This window comes from Scardinius erythrophthalmus (assembly GCF_964197995.2).
Source record: "Scardinius erythrophthalmus genome assembly, chromosome: 2".
NCBI lineage: Eukaryota > Metazoa > Chordata > Actinopteri > Cypriniformes > Leuciscidae > Scardinius > Scardinius erythrophthalmus.
Window position 1 is genome coordinate 54824431 of NC_138222.1, and position 22147 is coordinate 54846577.

General features: G+C 37.5%; 2 protein-coding genes across 15 annotated transcripts; one reads left to right on the top strand and one right to left on the bottom strand.

The window, feature by feature from the left end:
• Window positions 1-778: 778 nt before the first annotated feature.
• On the top strand, window positions 779-1546 carry LOC308705244 (putative C-type lectin domain family 20 member A; the record flags this gene model as incomplete). The annotated part of the gene is made up of 1 exon (XM_081390152.1): window positions 779-1546. The coding sequence occupies one exon, from the start codon at window positions 779-781 to the stop codon at window positions 1544-1546; it is 768 nt and encodes a 255-aa protein (XP_081246278.1).
• A 1199-nt stretch (window positions 1547-2745) lies between these two features.
• hacd4 (3-hydroxyacyl-CoA dehydratase 4) lies at window positions 2746-21357 on the bottom strand. Of its 14 annotated transcripts, none has more exons than XM_081350351.1 (12): window positions 21181-21294; window positions 20926-21037; window positions 19916-20048; window positions 19766-19838; window positions 19510-19623; window positions 17552-17696; window positions 8236-8296; window positions 6963-7090; window positions 6519-6628; window positions 5624-5730; window positions 3280-3414; window positions 2746-2949 (listed from the first exon to the last, which is right to left on the bottom strand). In XM_081350351.1, the coding sequence occupies exons 7-12, from the start codon at window positions 8264-8266 to the stop codon at window positions 2867-2869; spliced, it is 594 nt and encodes a 197-aa protein (XP_081206477.1). In that variant the 5' UTR covers window positions 8267-8296; window positions 17552-17696; window positions 19510-19623; window positions 19766-19838; window positions 19916-20048; window positions 20926-21037; window positions 21181-21294; the 3' UTR covers window positions 2746-2866. The 14 variants fall into 14 exon arrangements, with proteins under 14 accessions (XP_081206477.1, XP_081206483.1, XP_081206488.1 ...); XM_081350357.1 differs by having other exon boundaries at window positions 8236-8342; XM_081350362.1 differs by having other exon boundaries at window positions 8236-8342; window positions 17580-17696; window positions 21181-21262.
• Window positions 21358-22147: the final 790 nt, after the last annotated feature.

The window sequence follows — 22147 nt, forward strand, 5'->3', positions numbered from 1 at the left end:
AACACACGGAATCCACGCTTACCAGATGTGGGCCGGATCTGGGCCGACACTGTGTTGCTGTCTGGGGAGAAATTAATAAATCCACAAAAAAAAAAACGTCTACGCCTCTCTTCCAGATGTGAAATCTAAATTGCAAATGCTCTTGAAATTGTGCGCAGCAGAATGGTTTCAGATCTCCGCCTTGTAAACGTCCCCTAATTAATGTCATTAACATATTAAAGAGCACTAGTCGACGTCTAAATGCTTTACTTGAGAATGGCGAGCGGCAAGAATTGCTCAGATTTCCACATACCTGCAATGCTTCACATTAGGCCTGGTTTTACAGACTGCATGGTTAAGCAAGGACTAGGACATTAAAGAATTAAAAGACATTAAAAAAAACATTACTGTGCATCTTGAGACAAAACAATGGCAGTGACATATTTAAAGATATGCCAGTCCAAGTTGCTTTCAGTTAAAACAGCTCGAACATACATTTTAGTCTGAGACTAGAATTAAGCCTTGTCTGTGAAACCGGAGGTTCATTTATCGATATTTCCTTTCTTTGAGTCACCTGATTTGCCTGTTGTTCACATTTTGAGTAAAGACATTTGTTAGTGTAATGCCTAAAGGACACAAAGCAGTGAAGGTCACTGTGATATCAGAGCTGGTTTTTATTGGTCTGTTCATGGCAGAAATTTGTGAAAGGTGTGGCGAGTCAGCAGCATCATGACATAAAAGTGGAATCCCACATTTATTAAGAGTCCAACTGCTTCACTGGGAGATCACCTGTTGAGACATGAAGGCTTCAGTAACTGTGCTACTCTTTTTGAGTCTCTTTGAGCTGAATCTCAGCGTCTACAGACATCACTCTTTTGTGAATGAGGAAAAGTCCTGGAAAGACGCACAGAAGCATTGCAGAGCGCACTACGATGACTTGTCCACTGTCAGAAGTAAAGATTTACAGAAGCTCTCTGACAATCCTCTAATTAATGAGAATTATTTTTGGATTGGACTTGAGAGAGACAGTAGAGACAATGACAAGTGGATATGGTCCGAAGGCGGGCAAGCGACGATTTCATTCTGGGCTGATGGAGAACCAAATCGTGATGATGAAAAATGTGGCGCTATTGATAAACGCACATATAAATTGTATGACGTCGGCTGCTCTATAAATCTAAGATTTTACTGTATGACGGTCTTTGAGCTGATCCTGGTGCAGCAGGAAAGCACATGGGAAGAGGCTCTGGAATACTGCAGACAAAACCACATCGACCTGGCCATACTAAACTCGGAAGACATTATGGAGGAAGCGCAGATAAACAGCACAGCAGCCGAAACAGCTGACGTGTGGATTGGTCTGCGCTTTGTTGTTGGTAACTGGATCTGGGTAAATGGAGAAGATCTGGGCTATAAGGTCTGGTCTGCGGATGGAGAGCTCCAGTGTCCTGCCGTGAATCAGCGCTGTGGAGTTTATGATGTAAAGAACAAGGTTTGGAAACCCGCAGACTGTGAGCAGAGACTCAACTTTCTCTGCGTCAAGAAGGGATACAACAGAGTCTATTAATCTTTGAAGGTTAGCAGATACTGTGAACGGGGATGTCATTTTCAGAAACATTTACTTTCTTTGCTTTGTTTGTAATGGCTGAACATCAGGATGAAATTGACAATGTTGTCCTGAAACTATAGCCAGTTTTACAGACAAATGTTGATAATGCGTAAGAAATCCCTTTTAGCCGCACTCAAGTAACTTATTTTATTCAATGCATAGAAATGTTCAAAAACTGATTTGTAAAAAAAAATAATAATAATTTATGTATGAATTATTTTATTTAATATTCACTTGTATTTTGGTTGCAGCACAAGTCTAGCTGCGTAAGTGACACTGTAGCAACTTTTATTATACCAATCTGGTGACATTCCCTCCTCAATCTGTAGGTCGGACTCTATCAAGGACTTATAAGATGTTTTGAATAATTTACATTTAGAATAAATGAATCAAAAATCGACAAAAATTTAATTTGACTCGTGCTAGAAGATATTTTGGCATCATTAACCTAATTGATTTTTTTGAGTAACAGTGAATTAAAAAAAAAAAATTTATTTCACACTTTTTCAATTTTATGCCTAATAACATTATTTGTCTTAGTTTGTAGGTGTTGGCGTAGAACAATGTAGGCTATACAAACTGTGTGCTGGTTTTAGTAATAATCAGTGAACAAAAAAATATTTTAATATAAAGGCAAGATATTATTCTATTATGTTGACCTTGAATGTTGAGTATGACCGTCGATAATGTATCTAGGCTTTTTAGTTCGCTTTAAGACGCAGACTTTTTAATGCTGGCTCCACATTTTTCCAAAATACTGTTTATTATTTGGGTCTTTGAACTGGACCAAAAAATTGTCCGCCGTGCTAGTTGTCAATGTTTATATTGTGGGTTTATATGGTCAGACACGGAATCTGTCATTATATTATTAACATTAACTAAAAATCTAGGTTTTTGACCTGCCAATATCTAAGGAGCTGTTTACACGTCAGTTTTCAACTAAAAACTGAAGATTTTTTATGTGTTTTGGCCGTTCATTTACACGACACCGGTGTTTTGCTGGCCAAATGGGTACTTAGAGTACCATGATTTATCTCAAATACAGGATTATTAATTATCAAAACATGGCATTGTGTGTACGGTATGTTCCCTGCAGTTCTGTAGCATGTGCTTAAAAACATAATATCAGAATCAAACAATACAATTTTTTTTTTTTTACTTCTTTCCAGTTAAAAACTTTATTTTTAGGAATGCACTCCCCGCCAACATAATACTCCTATGGTTAGAATATTTATCTTTGGTGAATGAGCCAATACTGATATCTTGTTCTTCTGTGGGTTAGTCCTTCTTCAGTTTCTTATTCCAGCTGTCCAGAATCTCCTCCCTTTCCTTCAGCAAGAGTAGTGCTGTCAAACTGGATCCTTCAAAACAGAGAGAAGATGACAATCCACTGACACACTCATGCTACAAGCTGAAGTAAATGACAGAAAATGAGCAAATGTAAAAAAAATACAGTCGCCCTGAAAGTATTAAGATGCTTAAGCCACATTAAAAAAAAATTTATGAATGTCATTGCATGAGATATGACAAAATGTGGCACTTTTTAATCACTTAATACTATGTCTGTATTTATATATTTTGGTAGAAGTTTGATATGCCACATTTTTTGTTTCATATGCATTGAAATTCAGACATTTTTAAGCATGGCTCAATTGTACTTTTCTGGGCCACTGTAGAAGTTTTGTATTTACCTAATACAAGAAGTAGTAACCAGCCCATAAGCATATATGGGGAATAAAAGTACATCGATGCAGGTACTTTAGGTTGGACTGAATCCGTCCCTTCAGACTCGGACCAGTATGGCAACATATGTACAATGCTTATTCCTAAAATAAAAGAAAGAGGACAAAAAAAAAAGATTGTGGTTAGTGATTGAAAGCTGTGCAAAATGTTTTACCCTAATGAGGCAAATTTTTCTGTATTGTTAAATGAAGTGAGCCGTGACTCTTTATCACAGTTGGACATGCTGCAGCAGGATCAGGCTTTCTCAACACATTTCCTGACAAACCCCCATAAAGCCTTTCTCAGCAACATACGCTGCTTAAGACAAGTGTGCTCACTCATTTCCGGAGGGCTCAGATCAGCTCCCAATTTGAAATGAAGCTCTTAAGACGATTTGTGCAGGCCCAGACATGGCTGTGCTCATCTGTTGAGCAATAATTTGGGATGTACGATGTCAGATTGTACGTTGTTAATGTCAGCAAACTTGGTTGTATCAAAAAAGCATAAATTATACTGTTTGAAACAGATAGATATGAGAAATATTATAATTTTCATCATCAGGTATTTCTAGAGGACATCAGGACTCAAGTTGAAAATGATGGCAAGACACTAAAAGTCAAGTTTTTTTCGAAACATTTTCCTTTGTTTTTTTTATTTGGTTGTGGTCAATTTTCTTTTGTGCAGAGATGTTTATAGATGTCTACTGTACATACATTATGTATGAATTAGCAGTGCAAAGCAAAGTTAAGCAAAATTTCAACTTCCATAAAGAAACTTAATATTTTATATATATATATACACTCACCTAAAGGATTATTAGGAACACCATACTAATACTGTGTTTGACCCCCTTTCGCCTTCAGAACTGCCTTAATTCTACGTGGCATTGATTCAACAAGGTTCTTAGAAATTCTTTAAAAAAATTCTTTAGAAATGTTGGCCCATATTGATAGGATAGCATCTTGCAGTTGATGGAGATTTGTGGGATGCACATCCAGGGCACGAAGCTCCCGTTCCACCACATCCCAAAGATGCTCTATTGGGTTGAGATCTGGTGACTGTGGGGGCCGTTTTAGTACAGTGAACTCATTGTCATGTTCAAGAAACCAATTTGAAATGATTCGAGCTTTGTGACATGGTGCATTATCCTGCTGGAAGTAGCCATCAGAGGATGGGTACATGGTGGTCATAAAGGGATGGACATGGTCAGAAACAATGCTCAGGTAGGTCGTGGCATTTAAACGATGCCCAATTGGCACTAAGGGGCCTAAAGTGTGCCAAGAAAACATCCCCCACACCATTACACCACCACCACCAGCCTGCACAGTGGTAACAAGGCATGATGGATCCATGTTCTCATTCTGTTTACGCCAAATTCTGACTCTACCATCTGAATGTCTCAACAGAAATCAAGACTCATCAGACCAGGCAACATTTTTCCAGTCTTCAGCTGTCCAATTTTGGTGAGCTCGTGCAAATTGTAGCCTCTTTTTCCTATTTGTAGTGGAGATGAGTGGTACCCGGTGGGGTCTTCTGCTGTTGTAGCCCATCCGCCTCAAGGTTGTGCGTGTTGTGGCTTCACAAATGCTTTGCTGCATACCTCGGTTGTAACGAGTGGTTATTTCAGTCAAAGTTGCTCTTCTATCAGCTTGAATCAGTCGGCCCATTCTCCTCTGACCTCTAGCATCAACAAGGCATTTTCGCCCACAGGACTGCCGCATACTGGATGTTTTTCCCTTTTCACACCATTCTTTGTAAACCCTAGAAATGGTTGTGCGTGAAAATCCCAGTAACTGAGCAGATTGTGAAATACTCAGACCGGCAACACCAACAACCATGCCACGCTCAAAATTGCTTAAATCACCTTTCTTTCCCATTCTGACATTCAGTTTGGAGTTCAGGAGATTGTCTTGGCCAGGACCACACCCCTAAATGCATTGAAGCAACTGCCATTTGATTGGTTGATTAGATAATTGCATTAATGAGAAATTGAACAGGTGTTCCTAATAATCCTTTAGGTGAGTGTATATATATTTTTTTTTCTTTTTTTTATAATAATAAAGCATTGACTATCTTATATTTCATAGAAATATTGTTGCTGTTATTACTATTCATCTATAGTGTCTCCCAACCAGGGGAAAACATACGCAGTCCTAATGCCCTTAACAAAGGATTTTTGAAAATAATTATTGAAAATAATCAATTGTATAAATATATATATACTTCCAAAGCTATCTGATTCCATGTGATTTTTTTCCCCCAAATTGCCACAGTATCTTAAATAATATTATTGTAATTGTAATCATATTGTACCTTCTGTGACAGCAGACAGCAAGTACACTGGAACTGACAGCGTTTGATGCACCCAAAGCATTTTCAGATACGGTGTGCCTGTTAGGCAGAATAACTCATGTGGATACCTGTGGGACAAACAAACCAAAATATGACCAACAGAATTACCACGTTTAGCATCTAGTTAAGACTACATTAATTTTCTAATTGGCATTTGAGTTACAATTCTTATCACTCAACATCTGTGATTTCATGTACCGATCTGGATGGGAGTAACATCTCTGTGTTTTCTAGAAGTGGACGTTACAGAAGCTCATCTGCATCACATACGAGACATTTATAGAAGTGGCTGTTTATAATAATAAACCCACAAAAGTGAGCAGAGTCATCTAGACAAGTTTCTTACCTGACACTGATGTTAAAATATATTATCAGTTTCTGTGATTGGGCTCTATAATTTTATCATTAAAATTTTTCGTCAAATGCCATCAATAATGAAATAAATGAAATGAAAGCATGAAAAAAAAAAAAAACACGGAGAAGCATTAGTATAATACAATATTAGTTATAATAGTTTATGTGTCGCAATTCTGCTTAAATTCAGAATTGTGACTTATTTTCTCAGAACTGTGTGATATAAAGTCGCAATTGTGTGTTATAAAGTCAGAGTTGCGAGTCAGTCTTTTTTTCCTCAAAATTGGACTAGATTATAACACGCAATCGCGAGTTTACATCACGCAACATTGGGGAAAAAATTGCAATTTTGAGGAAATAAGTCAGAATTATGAGATAAAAAGTCACAAACAAAAAACAAACTTCCATAGTAATCACAGACATTCGCATTCAGACGGGATTATTCATTATTCATATCACTATTATTCATTGAAGCCTGGATGCAAACATAAAAGACACAAACCTTAGAAGGCCCAGTATATTCCACAGATAAAACTGTACACACACGATTGGTTTACTCTGAAACTCTTCCAGACTGATGAGGAGAAACAGAAGGACATTTCTCTCCATTACCTGTAAATGGAAAACAGCTTTAAAGAATACATGTACATATACAAATCAAGCAGATTAAAATCATATAAACCTATAGCTCTGAAAAAGACACACATTTTTTTTTCAACTTCCTTAAATACTGATTTGTGGCAACAGTTTGGGAGATACATTTCATAATATCACAAAAAACAGGAACTAGATTTTAAAAAGTGTGAGAAAGAGAAAATACATGTGCAAATTAGCTCTTTTGGTAACACTTTACAATAACAGTACATGAATAATAACGTATTATAACTTGAAATGGTAAGTACAAGGCTTGTACATTAGTGCTAGGAGTATGGTCTTTATATTATACCTGCATAAAGCGAGGGAAAAGTCTGCACTCCTCAAAACCATCTGCTATGTGAAACAGTTCTAACAAAGACAGAAGCTGACAAATGCCCATCGTAACACCAACAAAATAGAAGGTGCCGGCCTGGGCATCTAAGAACACAACACAGGATATCAGAAGAGCGGTGTGATTATTTAATGCAATAAAACAGCAATCATTAAGAACAGTTCATGTTAATGTAAGTAAGTAGACAAATTCTAAGTATTTTCAGTAGAATATGTCTATTAAAAATGCAGGCCTGGTTTCACAGACAGGGCTTAGATTAAGCCAGGATTAGACTTTAGTTCAATTAGGACATTTGAGTTGCTTTTATAAATGTGACTTAGAAAAAAAACATTACAGGTGTGCATCTTGAGACAGAACAATGGCTCTGACTACTAATTGAAGATATATCAGTGCAAGTTGCTTTTAGTTAAAACAGCGCAAGCATGCATTTTAGTCTGAGACTAGGTTAAAAGGGATAGCTCATCCAAAAATAACAATTCTTTCATCAATGACTCACCTTCATGTCCCTCCAAACCCATAAGACTTTTGTTCATCTTCAGAACACAAATGAAGATATTTTTGCTGAAATCTGAGAGATTTCTGTCCCTCCATTGACAGCTACGCAACTACCACTTTGACGCTTCAAAAAGTTCATAAAGATATCGTAAAATGAATCCATATGAGTTGAGCGGTTTACTACAAATTTTCTGAAGAGACTCGATCGCTTTATACGATGGACAGATTTAATTTAGGCTTTTATTTACATTTAAACATTGATCAGTAAGCATAAACAGAAGCTCGTGATTGGTTCTCTCTGAAGCTCAAGCGTGCTGCGTAACAAGAGAATGAACCTCATTGGTTCTCGCACATCAAGCGAACATGCTTGAGCTTCTGCTTACCACAACTGATGTGTGAGTTTTATGTTTTTGTTTTTTTTGTGAATAAAGGCCAAAATTAAATCTGTTCATCATATTAATTAATGACAGAAATTTCATTTTTGGGTGAACTAACACTCTAAGCCTCATCTCTAAAACCAGCTTGTAAAGTGATATGTTTAGCACTGATTTGGGCGGAAATCAAGAACCTTTTCGTAAGTGTTCTGCTTTGGTTGTTACACAACTCTTAACAACCACTTTCTCTAACAACAACTGTGCACATTTGGGAAAAGCTAAACAAACTGAGTGTTTGTTTAACACACCAGATTATTTACATGAGCACACATTTCAAATGCTAGCTCAAAACTGTTGCTTACCTTCCCCAAAAGAGAGAAATCTGGCTGTCATATTCGCGAAAATCCATGTGTGTCCACAGAACTGAAGCAAGTTGTATGAAAAGAGATATGTGAGACTGAGGCTAAACCTGCAAAAGATCACAATTAAGTAATACACTTATACAGCAAATGAAAAAGTCATTTAAAAACTATGCATTTGCTTATGCAGAGTTTTCTCAAGTAGAACATTATTAATAGCCCTCTTACTAGTCTGCAAATCATTCAGTCATTTCTATGCATAATTGAGGTTCATCTGACGCAACTTTTTATCTTAGGAAGGGCCTTCTATTTTATGATATTTGTAAATAAACCATAATAAAGTGATCATTTCAGGACGTGTCAATGTGATTCCGATTCCGATCCCAATGCAAAGCTCTTAAGCGATGCGCTGTTGTTATTACGTCCTCACCTCAGGTGATCGCGAGAGTTGTTCGTGAGTGAACTAACGTAATATAATTTGGTAATCTAATGTGAAACGATGTTATAGCCTATAGCTTATACGTAAACAGAATATTTAGAACGCGTCCCGTGCGTTGAGTTCCATTCAGCTCCGTTTCGGCTCAACGCCCCCAAGAAGCTTTCAGAATCTGACATTTTGTTTTATTTCTTTATTATTATTTATTATAGTGGTTAAATAGCCTACAAAGCTACCATTTTATTTTTGCTATGCTGCATCCTTGCAACAACAACTAAGTCCGGTCTGATATTTTATGTAGACTATATGCAAATTGGACATATGTTTTGGGTGAGGCTGCGCGCTGATGACCGACATTAACAACTGAATGATGTCAACAATACAAGTCGATATAACGATGCTGATATTTACCTCATTCCTTCCCAAGCTTCCGTAGTGAAGAGATAAAATAAAGCATTAGGGCGAAATCAAAAGTGTGAGGAAGTTCTGATCACAGTACTCCCCCCTCTGACGTCAAGAGGGCAGATCTACTGTTGATTTTCCCAACACACACACACTACAGAGGGAACGTGTGCTTGCCTTTATGTTTGTTTCATACAAGCCATAATCAATCAATAGCCAAGGTTTTTTTTTTTTCTTGCAATATATCGACACTTCTAATGATATTTTTAATTTCAGTATTTGTGATTTTTTTGTTAAAATAGATTTTTAAAGTTCTATTTACTAGTGTTATCATTTACAAATTGTAATAATTTACATTGCAATTAATAATGAAGAAAGCAGATGATGTATTATTCAGTATGCGTCATGAATTTGTATCTCAGGTGCAACCTTCAGTCCAATCTGATTTGCCTGTTAAATCGTTTTGTTTAGATTTTACTATCATCTGTAGGCTAATATTTAAATGTGGAGAATCTTAAGGGCTCACACAATTGGGTAAATAAGGCAAATCTACAAAAAGACTATCAACATGCTTGGTAAAAGACATTTATGTTGAGAAAAAGGCAACGATCGATCCAAACACATCTGACTTTCTTTCTTCTGTTAAACTGAAAAGGAGAAATTTAGAAGGATGGTTACACTGCTCCAAAATGTAGGCCTTTTTTTTTTTTTTTTTGCTGCATAAAAGCATCATAACTTTCTTCAATAAAACACATGCACTATATTCCGAGTCTTCAAGCTGTTTTTATTGGTCTGTTTTTATAAATCTGAGAGGTTTGGTGAAAAGTCAACATTCTCCTCAAATAAATGTGGAGCAACAATATCCAAATCTTCATTTGGGGTATTTCTGCATTCCCAATTGAAATGGACCCATATTCGCATATTCCTCATTTTGAGTCTTCTTGAACACTTTACAGCTGGATACAGGGCCGTTTCTAGCCTTTTTGGCACCCTAGGCAAGATTCCTATTGAGCACCCCCCCCCCCCCCCCCATTATTATATATAATTATATATTATATATAAAAATTATATATTGTAATTTTACATTAACAGTTTTACTCACTTAAAAGGACTTTGTTGTTGCACTATGCTGGAGTAGTTAATAAATTAATTAATAAATGATCGTTCTCTCCCATAGGATTTTGTGAAAATATGTTGGGTGGACCCCTGTCCCTCTAGGGGGTTTCGGGGGCATGCTCCCCCGCTAGAAAATTTTGTACATTTTAAGGTTAAATTAATGCATCAATCTGGTGCACTTTGAGAGCTAAAAATTAAGAGCTTCAACCCATGAACTGTGCACATTGAACAAAGAAAAAACATTGACTTGTACCTGGACACTAAAGGGCTCAAACATTTTAGTTATGATATAGAGTCTCAATCTACATTACATTATCACTTTTAAGATTTTTAAGTATTCTTATGACGTAAAATCCATATAGCCAATAATATGTACAGTATAAATTATATACAGTAAGTATATTTTACATTATTGCCTACTATAGTATAGGAAAATTACAATACTTCTGTCCTAATTTTTTCACTTGCAAGTTGCAAGAAATAAAACCTTGAGCTTTTATTTTGGAGAAAAACACCTGATCGCATGAGCAAAGTGCGCACTTTTCTTTAAATCACGCAGCACAAACAGAATGCCTATATAGGCTACTTAATTAAAGTCTTGTGCTGTTTTATAAAGGCACGAAGCCATATCACGATTTCGATTTTAGTTTGTTAACAAAATGTAACGCTAGAGACCTTTATGCTAGGCTATAAATTTTACATCTCATGTCTTGGGAAAAGGGAGAAGAGCGAGTTAGGCAAAAGGCGGATTCGAACTCGGGTCGAACGCATCAAAAGCTACTTTCAAGCACCTCACGCCTTACGACCTATGCCACTGTAGATATTAAGCAGTGGGCGTCTTTTTGCCAAAAAGACAGGAACTTAGTGCAAATATACTATCCATTATCGGAAATGTAAAAAAAAAAAAGGATTTTCTTCCACTCGCCTGGGTGAGAAAAAAAATCTCTTGGTGTGGTGAGGGCTCTCACTGGCGCCCCCCAGCTGTTTGCGCCCTAGGCGACCGCCTAGTTTGCCTATGCCTAGAAACGGCCCTGGCTGGATATAAGGTCTGGTCTGAGGAAGGAGAGCTCCTGTGCCCTGCCATGAATCAACATTATGGAGTTTTGGATAAAGCAAGAGAAGGTTTGGAACTGACTAAATGAATAAAAATGGTAATTACAATTAACCTTATTCTTCTTTGTTTTAAGGTGTTTTTGTTACACTGCAGTAATATAAGTACTGAGTAATATTAATTACATGTACTTACTATAGGGTTAGGATTAGTTGCATAATTTGCTGTTATTACTATAGTAACTAAATGTAACGTGCAACAACGACACTGTAAAATAAAGTGTTAACAAAAACTTTCTTAAATACACATATACAGTGCAGTTACTTCATGGATCCAGGATACTATGCATCCTGATAAAGTTCCCTTGGCCTTTGGAATTAAAATAGCCCCACATCATCACATAGCCTTCACCATACCTAGAGATTGGCATGGTTTTATTTCAGTTATAGCTGGTTTGATTTGCATTGAGAGATGATCTTATGGAAAGTACTCCATGCCAGTACTGCTATGGCAAACGCTGAACAAGTAGCCTATTTGAAGATTGATCAGCGAGCTCATTGGCTGCAGATGCAGCAGGAACCAATGCCCTATTGAGAATGATGTGATTACAAGCTGATAGACTTACAAGAACCTATCAGCCTCCACCATCTAGTTTCATGACAGAACTATGGATTTAAAAAAAAAAGTAATCAAGTAATTTATTGCACTTTATGCCGTATATGTTATTAGTTTCTCTCACATTTATCTCCTATTGGTTTTTAAATAATCTGTTTTGTGTTTACTGCTGTAATGCTTCAATGTCCCGTTTCTGTTCTGCCTTGTCTTATAACAAGTAAAAGTAGTTCGCAACAGTACTTTTGGTCTATAATGTTTTTGAGGAAGTTTACTTTTTTTTTTTTCTAAATTTGTTTGGGGGTACCGCCTTTTTCCTTTGTTGGTATAAACAAATTTTAGACAAAACTTTCATTGCTCTGCACTGTTAAGGTGAAGTACCATTCCTATCATCTGTTAGGACATTACTGCTGAGGCTGCAGTGGGAGATCAGCTATGGATATGGAGACTTTTGTTACGGTGCTTTTACTCTTTTGAGTCTCTTTGGACTGAACTCCAGTTATAGAAAACACCTTTATGTGAAAGATAAAATGAATTGGAAAGATGCACAGGAGTACTTCAGAGTAAACGTCTCGGTTACGTATGTAACCCTTGTGCCCTGAAGGAGGGAAAGGAGACGTTATGTCAGACGTGATCTGACTAATTGGGGATCTTGCTTGAGAGCCCAATCTCCTAAACGAGCCAATGCACATTGGCGTGCAAGATTTGCATCAGCCCTGCAGTGCGGGTATATATACCAAAGCAGATTCAACTCACATTCAGCTTTTTGCTGAGGAGCCGAGCCGGAGACCCGGCCGCTCAGCGGTGGTACAGCAATTGTGGCGACGGGATGTAACGTTACATACATAACGAGACGGTCCCTATCAGTCAGTCACGTTCGACGTTACGTCAGACATGATCTGACAAATTGGGATCCCTACCATACCAAACCTACCCTACCAATTGGGATCCCGCCACTATTGCTGCCCCTTCCAGCAATCCACATTAGCCACCGGATCCTCCCGCACCTACTGGGGCGGAAGATGGGACAGGGCTTTAAGCCGAGAATCACTGCTGTTCCGCATGACCCATGCAGTGAGATTATTGGATAAAACTGGGAAAGCGTGGAAAGGGATGCTACGGAATCCACATCCTGCCAGTAGGGAGGTATCATGTGGAAATTATACGTACGGACTGGCCATTAGGGCACTAGCTCCGGCCTAGTTAGGGGGGAAGTCAACACCAATAGGGACGGCAAAACTGACTCTGCCAAGTGAAAGACATGGATTCGATGACTCCATGAAGAATACACATATGGGATCAACATAGGGGGGATCACAACATATGGACACCAAGCCTAGCACAGGGGTTAACCATTGGGAGTACTTACGAGTGTTAGGCCTGGTGTCAGACACTCCTCCACGTCTGACTGCCGAGGGTGGTGGAGGAACTCAACAGGGTTCGCCAGCTGGGGAACTCAACTGAGGAGCAAGATAAGCACACATCTCTGGTCCTAGGATGGGAATGGCACAGCAAGCGAGACACCGAGCGGGTCGTCGGCATTCACTGGCCACTTGGGGCGAGTACACCGAAGGACACTGGCTATACACAAAGACTATAAAATCTGACAAACGTGTTGGGTGTAGCCCAGCCCGCAGCTCTACATATATCTGTCAGCGAGTCCGTTCCGACCATAGACTGTAAAATTGTAAAATCACTCTCTTCCATTGTAGTAATTGAAGCCACCAGTGTCCCAATGTGGCGCTGACATCTTGAGTCTCGAGTCTGCGCAGTAGTGAGCGCGAAGTGGAGCTGCGATATCAAGCCTCCGCCCACACTCCCACACAGAATCTGTTAGTACAGTTTATGTAGGTGTTAAATAAACAGTTATGGAAATGTAGAAATTAAAGTTTAAGCTCCAATCTCCCCCTGAAGATCCCAAAAACAGTCAGTTGGCACAGTTTTGAAACTTTCTTTGGAAAAAAAAAATATTTGAAGTGTAATTTGATTGTTTAGTTTGTCTAACGTTCATTACGTGACATGGTTTATGACCTATACTGCATCCAGCCACCTGGGGGCAATCGAGACGCTTTGACGCTTTCAGCACAAAGGTGAACTGGATGCCCCTAAACTGGATGCTAACCAGACCCCCAGACATTCGTAGTCTTCACTCACTGGTAAACTCGAAATCATGCGCGCCAATGTGCATTGGCTCGATTAGTTTACACTTGAAGGTGATTTGGCTCTCAGGCAAGGTCATAGTTCGAATTACGGGGGGTATTGGGGGGGGGGGTCCGACCCCCCTAGATGAGACCCTCCCAAAAGGGATGAAAATAATAGATTGGGGGGGGGGGGGTACAGAATTTTTTTTAATAAAATATAATGTTAGCCTATCCAAAATTGTATGTATTTAAATGCAGTATTACCATCACATACCAACAATTCAGGAAATAATCTAATGAAAAAAGATTTTCAAACCCTCACTCCCCATTGGGCTGTACCATTGCTATGGTTCTTTGATATCACTACACTAGCTGTCAAAACGTACGTACCGGGTACGGGCGCAGGCTCTGGTGTGTCAGTGAAAAATTAAGAATAAGTGGCTGAATCAACTTTAATCTCTGCCTATGGTTTTGACTGCCATGTATATCATCATGCGTTGTGCTTTGTGGTAAATGTTATGAGTAGCTCGTCATCTAAACAGGTTTTCAAAACTGTCTTAATTTGGTTGTTCCTAGTGTTTCTCTCATCTATAATGAAGTCAGTCTAGAACTAGCTAAAAGTTCACACAGCTCCTGAATCTCTCTGTACCAAGCAAATATCTTGGTGAAACTAAGCCAAGAATGGTTGCATTAATGTAAGCAGTTGTTTATTATCTCATGGAGTCTTATCTCAGGAGTGAAGACATACAAACCTTCAGTCAAAACTCAGAATTCAAAGAGGACTTATTCTACTGTGGGCTTCAGAGAAAACTCACAGTGGAAGTGGTCTGATGGTGCACCAGCAACAATTAACCAATGGGATGTTAAACAAGGAACTACGACGGGTGAAGAATGTGGCGATATAAAAAAAAATCCACTGTCAAACTACATGATTTTGATTGCAATGAAAAATTAACCATTTATTGTATGCTGGACTTGGAGCTGATCCTGGAGAACAAGACACGTGAAGAGGCTCTGGACTACAGCACACAGCACAACACTGGCCCGGTTAGTCTAAGCGCAAGTACAATTATGGAACTGGCTGTGAATATGGCTACAGAAGCCCAGACAGTTAACATTTAGACTGGCCTATGCTTTCTGATTGCTCATTGGTTCTGGGTAAATGGAGGTGATGTTGGATGCAAGGCCTGGTCTGTGGAGGGGGAGCTTCAGTGCCCAGCCATGAATCAGAGCTTTAGAGACGGGAAGGTTTAGAACCCCCAAAACTGTCAGGAGAGAACATTTGTTTTGTTCCCTTAGACGCAAGTACATATATATTGTGTCTTTGTTGACGGTTAGGGGGTTAACAGAATGTTAGGAGGTTAACTGCGTCACTACACAATTGTGTAAAGGCATTTTCTTTCTTTAAATAAGCATATAGCATAAGTATTGAGAGGGAAATGAAAATCCAAAATAATTATAATGAACTTTGCTACAGCATAAAATAATTTTCCCGAAAGTAGTAAAGATTACGCTAATTATGAAAGAATAATAATTAGAACATGACAAAACAATGTATGTATTCATTTTACTTTGAATAAAAATAATAATATTGACTTTGATGATGATAAATGCTCCAAGAAAGACGTTTTTTAATAGAGTAGCTATAAATATATTAGAGCTGTTGATTTAACACGTTAATTTAATTAATTAAAAATTCTGCTCAGATTTTATTGAAAATATCTTCATTTGTGTTCCGAAGATGAACAAAAGTCTTATGGTTTTGAAACGACATGAGGGTGCAAATAATGACAGAATTTTCATTCTGTGGGTGAACTATCCCTTTAATTCCTGAATGATTCCGCAGTTTGAATGAATGAATGACTCAACTTACTCGTTTAGACATTTACCGCCACCTTCTGGCAGTTTTAGTTTCTTTAGAGTATAATTTAACTAAAAAAAGTAATAATTGCATATTTTGGGGATAGTTTGCCCAAAAATAAAGATTCTGTTTATTTACATTTACTCACCCTCAAGTCGTTTCAAACATGTATGTTTTGGATAATTTTTGGCAAACTGTTTTATCTAAATACCAGTTCAGATGCCGTTGTAGCCTAAAAGTTTGTATATATATATATATGCTATACACACACAGTGCCCAGCCAATATCTTGTATTGACAATGCAAGAGTCCAGCACTCTGTAAAGTCTCCTCCAGAACATCCCAATGACTTTCAATGAGTTTAAGGTCTGGACACAGAGGAGACGATTCACATGTGTGAATTTGAGCCTTTTTTTTTTTACATTTTCATTCTGGAATACGGCCATGATGAGTCTTCCAACATGGTTGTTTAAGAAATGAAAAGCTACACACTCCATCAGTTAGAGTTAGAAGAACTGTTGCCAAACATATAACATGCTAGAAACATAAATCACTGCAATAACGATCCAGTCATAGACTCTTAAGTATTTGTCTATTAAATTCCAAACTGTGACTTTTTTTTCTTCTTTTTTTTGCCAGGCAGTGTATTTGTACACACACACACACACACACACACACACACATAGATCGCAAAGTATTTTCTTATATTATATGAGATGTTTACCCATGATTGATGGATGCCCTCTACTGGTTCATTAGGAGCAATAGTCATTCTGTTAACACTGTAAGCTGTCAGTATAGCTCAAGAATGTCAAATAAAGTAAGTTTAAAGCATTCTGTCAGTGTAGATATGATGTTTGAAAGAACTAACACTGTGTAACTACACTGAAAGAACTACACTGAGCTCTGATAATATTTCTAGAGAGTTTTCTCACATTCTCAATGTCATATTTAGAATAAACAAATCCCTTTTCTGCATATGCAGAAGCTTTTTGCCTGTTTTGGGAAGTCAAACTGAATTTGCGTATTTATTTTGTCCTTTAGTTAGTTTGAATGTTAACAATATTTATTTGCATCATCTGATTTGCATTCTCCTTCGAATTATTTAACCTTGTTATCTCATGATTTTAATTTTCACGTACATGTAGTGTCAAACCCTGTAAATGAGTGAATGTTTTTCACAGAAAAGCAGATTCACAAGACGTGGATATAAACCACCATATATTGTATTTTCTTGTGTGTGATAAACTAGCTAAAACACAATGCCAAGCCACCCCACTCCCAGTTCAGCAATAAAAAAGATAAATAGTTGATCAAAATGATCTGTTAAAATAAAAACTAATCCAACAGAATGAAAAACTGAAAGGACTGTAGAGGAGATTTCTAAAGTGCACTAAAAATTAGAGACAATGTTACAACAGATCCTGTACTTTCAGGACATTCTCAACACATTTAAAGGCAAACTTAGTTTTTCTGATTTTACATTCTTCAGCAATTGGACATTTAATTTATAGAAAACATCAACTACATGCAGCTGTGAAAGTGAAAGTGAAAGTGACACTATGCAGATTGCTCTTGGTCTACTACACCATTCCATGGTATGGAGGTTAAAAATATTGATCTTGGTGGAGAAGGAAAACCCATTTAAAGAGGTCCTGTAAGACTGCAGACACACTGATACACTGATCTGGTCACACTAACCTCAGAGGAGAAAGATAAGAGCACACACCAGCACTGACAGATGATGTTTGGATTGGTCTGCGCTTTATCGCTGGTCACTGGCTCTGGGTCAATGGAGAAGGTCTTGGATATAAGGTCTGGTCTGTGGATGCAGAGCTCCAGTGTCCTGCGTTTGAATAGAAAAAACACGGCTCTCAACTTTTGTCTGTGTCAGGATACCATGAAGCAAAATATATTACTTATCTTAATTTCAACCTTTCTCACTCGTTGTGAAATAACCTCTGCCAGTCCCACACCAGACGCACGTAAAAGTAGCCGGAGCAACTTCTCTCTATTTATGGTCTCTCAACGATATGACGAGACACGCATGGATGAGTGACGCATGTATGCAATTTTCACAAAAAAAACATCCCATCAGGTCTAAAATATAAACACTTGTAATAGGCTTACCATAGTGAATAAGGATAAGACAAGAACACATTTTGGAAGAAGGATTGATCCCATAGTATTGATTTATATTGTATTAATTTTTCACACAAAAAAGTTGCATAGTGTACCTTTAACTAAAACTAAAAGTGCTATTTTTTTCATTAACTCAAATAAAGCTGTAATAAAATTACCCAAATGATAAAAATAAATACAATAATCAAATAAATAAAAACTACATTAAAGCTATATACAAATATTTCCAAATATAAAAATGACAAAGAAAAGAAATATAGCTAGAAAAGCTCATTCAAAATATTACTATAATACTATAATAGTATTTTAAAAAGTACTGGTAATTCATATCTAGCAGCATTTGACTGAGATTTTCATATTTGCGATTCATGCACAATTTATTGTAATGGTTATTGGCTGATAACAGAGATTTTTTATTTATTAGCATTGGCCGATATTGGATATTCAATCCCTTATTTTCTCATTTGAATGCCTTTTACCTGTTTCTGAGGTCAATCTGAATTTGTTTCTTTCAGTTAGTTTGAAAGTTAAACAATATTTATTTGCATCCTCTGATTTGCATCGCAGGTCATAAAAAAAAAAAAAACATTTTCAATTCAAGTACGACCGTCTTTTAAAGTGTACTTGAAACATTACACAAACGGTGAGTCGGTATTTTTTTAAATCAAAAACAAAATCCTAAATGGGGACAAACAAACATGTTGTCTCCGCATTTAAGCGCTCCTTAACCGTTTCTTACTTGGGAAAAAAAAAGTGAGGTAAATCATGATGACGAGCCACCACATCCACAGTCTCTTTAAAAACATAAAGACACAGCATGCCTCTATCAACATTTTAAGCACATTGACTATTATATTGTCAAGATCTGGGACTACAGTGAGCCATCAGATAAACAGTCTGCAAAAACAAATGAATGCAACAGGATGAGAAACTAAACTAGACCTGAAATGCTTACAAAGACAGTTCTACATTAGTTCAATATGTTACTTTGGAAATGTAATTTCCACATTCTCCACACATATAAATTATACTTAATTTTGCTCCTAAATTTGTGTTTGTGAGAATGGTATCTATCAGATTTGTCTTATACTGTTGTCTGTGAAACAATTTGTGCGTTATTTCACATCAATTCCCTTCATTTTCATTCAAAGCTAGACATTTTTTTTAAATACCGTCTCCAGGGTTTGGGTGTCCAATACAAAGCAACTCAAAGGAATAAGGCAAGTCAAGAGGAGGAGTCTTAAAAGTAGAGCCTGACTTTTGATTGGTCAAGGCTGTCCTTGTCTTACTGGTCTATAAGTAAGAAATCTTCATAAATACAGACTTGCAATCGTCACTTTGGGCATTTCTGCTGATGGTAAAACACTGGATATATTGACAATATGGCAATGAAGGCTACAGTCACTGTGTTTGTGTTTTTGAGTCTCTTTGGACTGAACACCAGCCTCTACAGAAAACATTATTATGTGGATGAGATTAAGCAGTGGTCAGATGCACAGCAATACTGCAAAACTTACCATGAAGACCTGTCCACCGTTAGCAATGAAGAACTGCGACCACTCTCTGATAATTCACAGGTCACTGGTGATTTTTTCTGGATTGGACTTCAGAGAGATGCCAACGACCCAGATCTGTGGAGATGGACTGGAGGTGAGGATGCAACTGGTGTCATGTGGGACAAAGGCCAACCAAATACGTTTTACTCTGAAGAATGTGGCTCAGTCAAAAAGCCCTCTTCTAAAGTTCATGATGCTGCTTGCACTTTGTCTTTACCATTTTATTGTATGGAGGTCTTTGAGCTGATCCTGGTGCCGCAGGAAAACACGTGGGAAGAGGCTCTGGAATACTGCAGACAAAACTACATTGATTTTGCCGGTTTAAGCTCAGATGTGATTATGAAAGAGGCAGAAGATAAGAGCACACCAGCCCTGACAGATGATATTTGGATTGGTCTGCGCTTTATCGCCGGTCACTGGTTCTGGGTAAACGGAGAAGATCTGAGCTATAAGGTCTGGTCTGCGGATGGAGAGCTCCAGTGTCCTGCCATGGATCAGCGCTGTGGAGTTTATAATGTAAAGAGCAAGGTTTGGAAACCTGCAGACTGTGAGCAGAGACTCAACTTTCTCTGCGTCAAGAAACCATGAAGTGATTCATGGTTAGTTAATTCAATTTAAAATAAAAACTATTTTCGAAGCATATTTTAATAGTTAATATAGATGTAGGTTAACTGCCGTGCATAGTGATAATAATGATAAAGTCTAGTCTTTCTTTTGAAACTAGTGAAATATTGTTAGCTGCATCCTACACTTGTTTAGTGCTTTTAAACTTTACATTTGTAATAGTAAAAATACCTGTCAAGACGAAGTTTTTTTGCTACGTTATACATTCAAACCTGCTGTGACTTTTTTTTTTTTGCACAAATTCCACATATAGCCTACTTTAAACCATGACCTTTCTGTCTGAATACTCATATATTTTACTTTTTACTTCTTTTGCTTTCTTAAACCATTAAACAAAACTCTCAAAGATGTTGTAATTGATGTTTTATTCCACACAAACACTATATCTTTATTACACCCAGTGTCTGTAAAACAAAGTAGCCAATCAAAAACGGCCTCTGAACGTGAGGTGAGTCATTTTGATCGTTTGAAAATGTAGTAGCCTATGATGAAGAAAGGGGTGGTGTTGTTCAGTGGCTAAGTTACCAATACCAATTAAACCAGTACATTTAACGCTCTACATTTGACTGACAGTATTTCAACATTCTCAAGGTGTGCGTCCATTGTTCTCTGTAGATTCGTGATGTAATCACTCTTGTGATTCAGAAAGTGGTTAGGCAAAATGATTTGAATCAGTTCACTCACTCTTGCACTGAATAGTTTCTGAATGAAAGCGATGTTCAACCAAAAATGAAAAATATATAATTTACTCACCCTCTGTCATATCAGGCGCTTAACTCTCTTCTGTAGAACACAAAAGTCGAATTCTACTGTCCCTTCCATGCAATTATGACCTGACCTCCAGTATTGAGGCTTGGAAAGGACGCTGGACGCAAAAGTATGATAAAGACAATCCGTATATGACTGCATGTGCTATTCCAAGTCTTCTCAAGTAATACGACAACACCGTGTGAGCAACAGAACGAACCGCGAAATTTTACTAATAAACTTGACCAGAAAGTTGTTTACCTCTACGACCGGATCTTTTAATCCACGAGTTGAACCCGAGGACCGATCATTCCGATTCGTGAATGAATCATTCAAACAGGCTGCCCGCATTTGCAAAAAGATCCTCCATTTATCCTCTACGATCAAGCAGCTTTAGTTTTAAGAAATCGATCAACCGATTTAGAGATTTAAAGATTCAAAAGCATGAATCCGGCCACTTCTCTTAAAATAAAGGTTCATTGGCATTGATGGTTCCATGAAGAATTCTAACAACATTTCAATTCCACAAAAGGTTCTTTAGATTAGTAGCCTAAAATGTTCTTCACAATAAGAAAATTACTTTAAGGACTGTTCATTTAAAGGTTCTTTGTAGAACATGAAAAGGTTCTTGAGTGCATGGCATCACTGCGAAAACCCATTTTAGGAGCTCTAGTTTTAAGCGTGTACAGGTGTTGTTTTTGTTTTTTATGCATCCAACATCTGACAGCACACATACATCGCAGAGATGTGCGTTCGCATCTAGAAGATTTTTCAGAGTGTTTGCTCATCTGCAATTTGAAGCCTCAAAAATACACAAAATATATAAAAAATTAATGTCAGGGGGAAAAATTACAAATTAAAACTATAAATGAATGAAAAGCAAAGCGTTGAGAGAGAAACCATATGTCACTTCCCAATCCCAATGAATGATGTGACTTTTGTTACTTAAAATTATATCATAAAAATCCTGGAAACGTGGATTCCTTCAGTTTCTCAGAGAGTGTTTGTATTGGTAGGCCAAGATTTGTGTTAAACCCACATCTGTCAGCTACCCACCCACACTGTAACATTTGTATGATAATATACGTAGGCTAGGCCTAATTTTAATTTATGCTTGAATAGACAAAGTCAAATGTTGCAACTGACCCCATAATAGAAGTCATGCTAAAACTTGCTATGCTAGCTTGAGACGATAGCGTTGACACATGCTAACTATGTCAGTTAGAAG

Excerpts from the sequence above, each read along its gene's own strand:
- hacd4 (XM_081350350.1), bottom strand. Across the intron at positions 7,091-8,235 it reads ATTTCTCTCTTTTGGGGAAG|ATGCCCAGGCCGGCACCTTC; the intron begins GTAAGCAACAGT and ends TTGTGTTCTTAG. Across the intron at positions 6,629-6,962 it reads TTTTCCCTCGCTTTATGCAG|GTAATGGAGAGAAATGTCCT; the intron begins GTATAATATAAA and ends TTCCATTTACAG.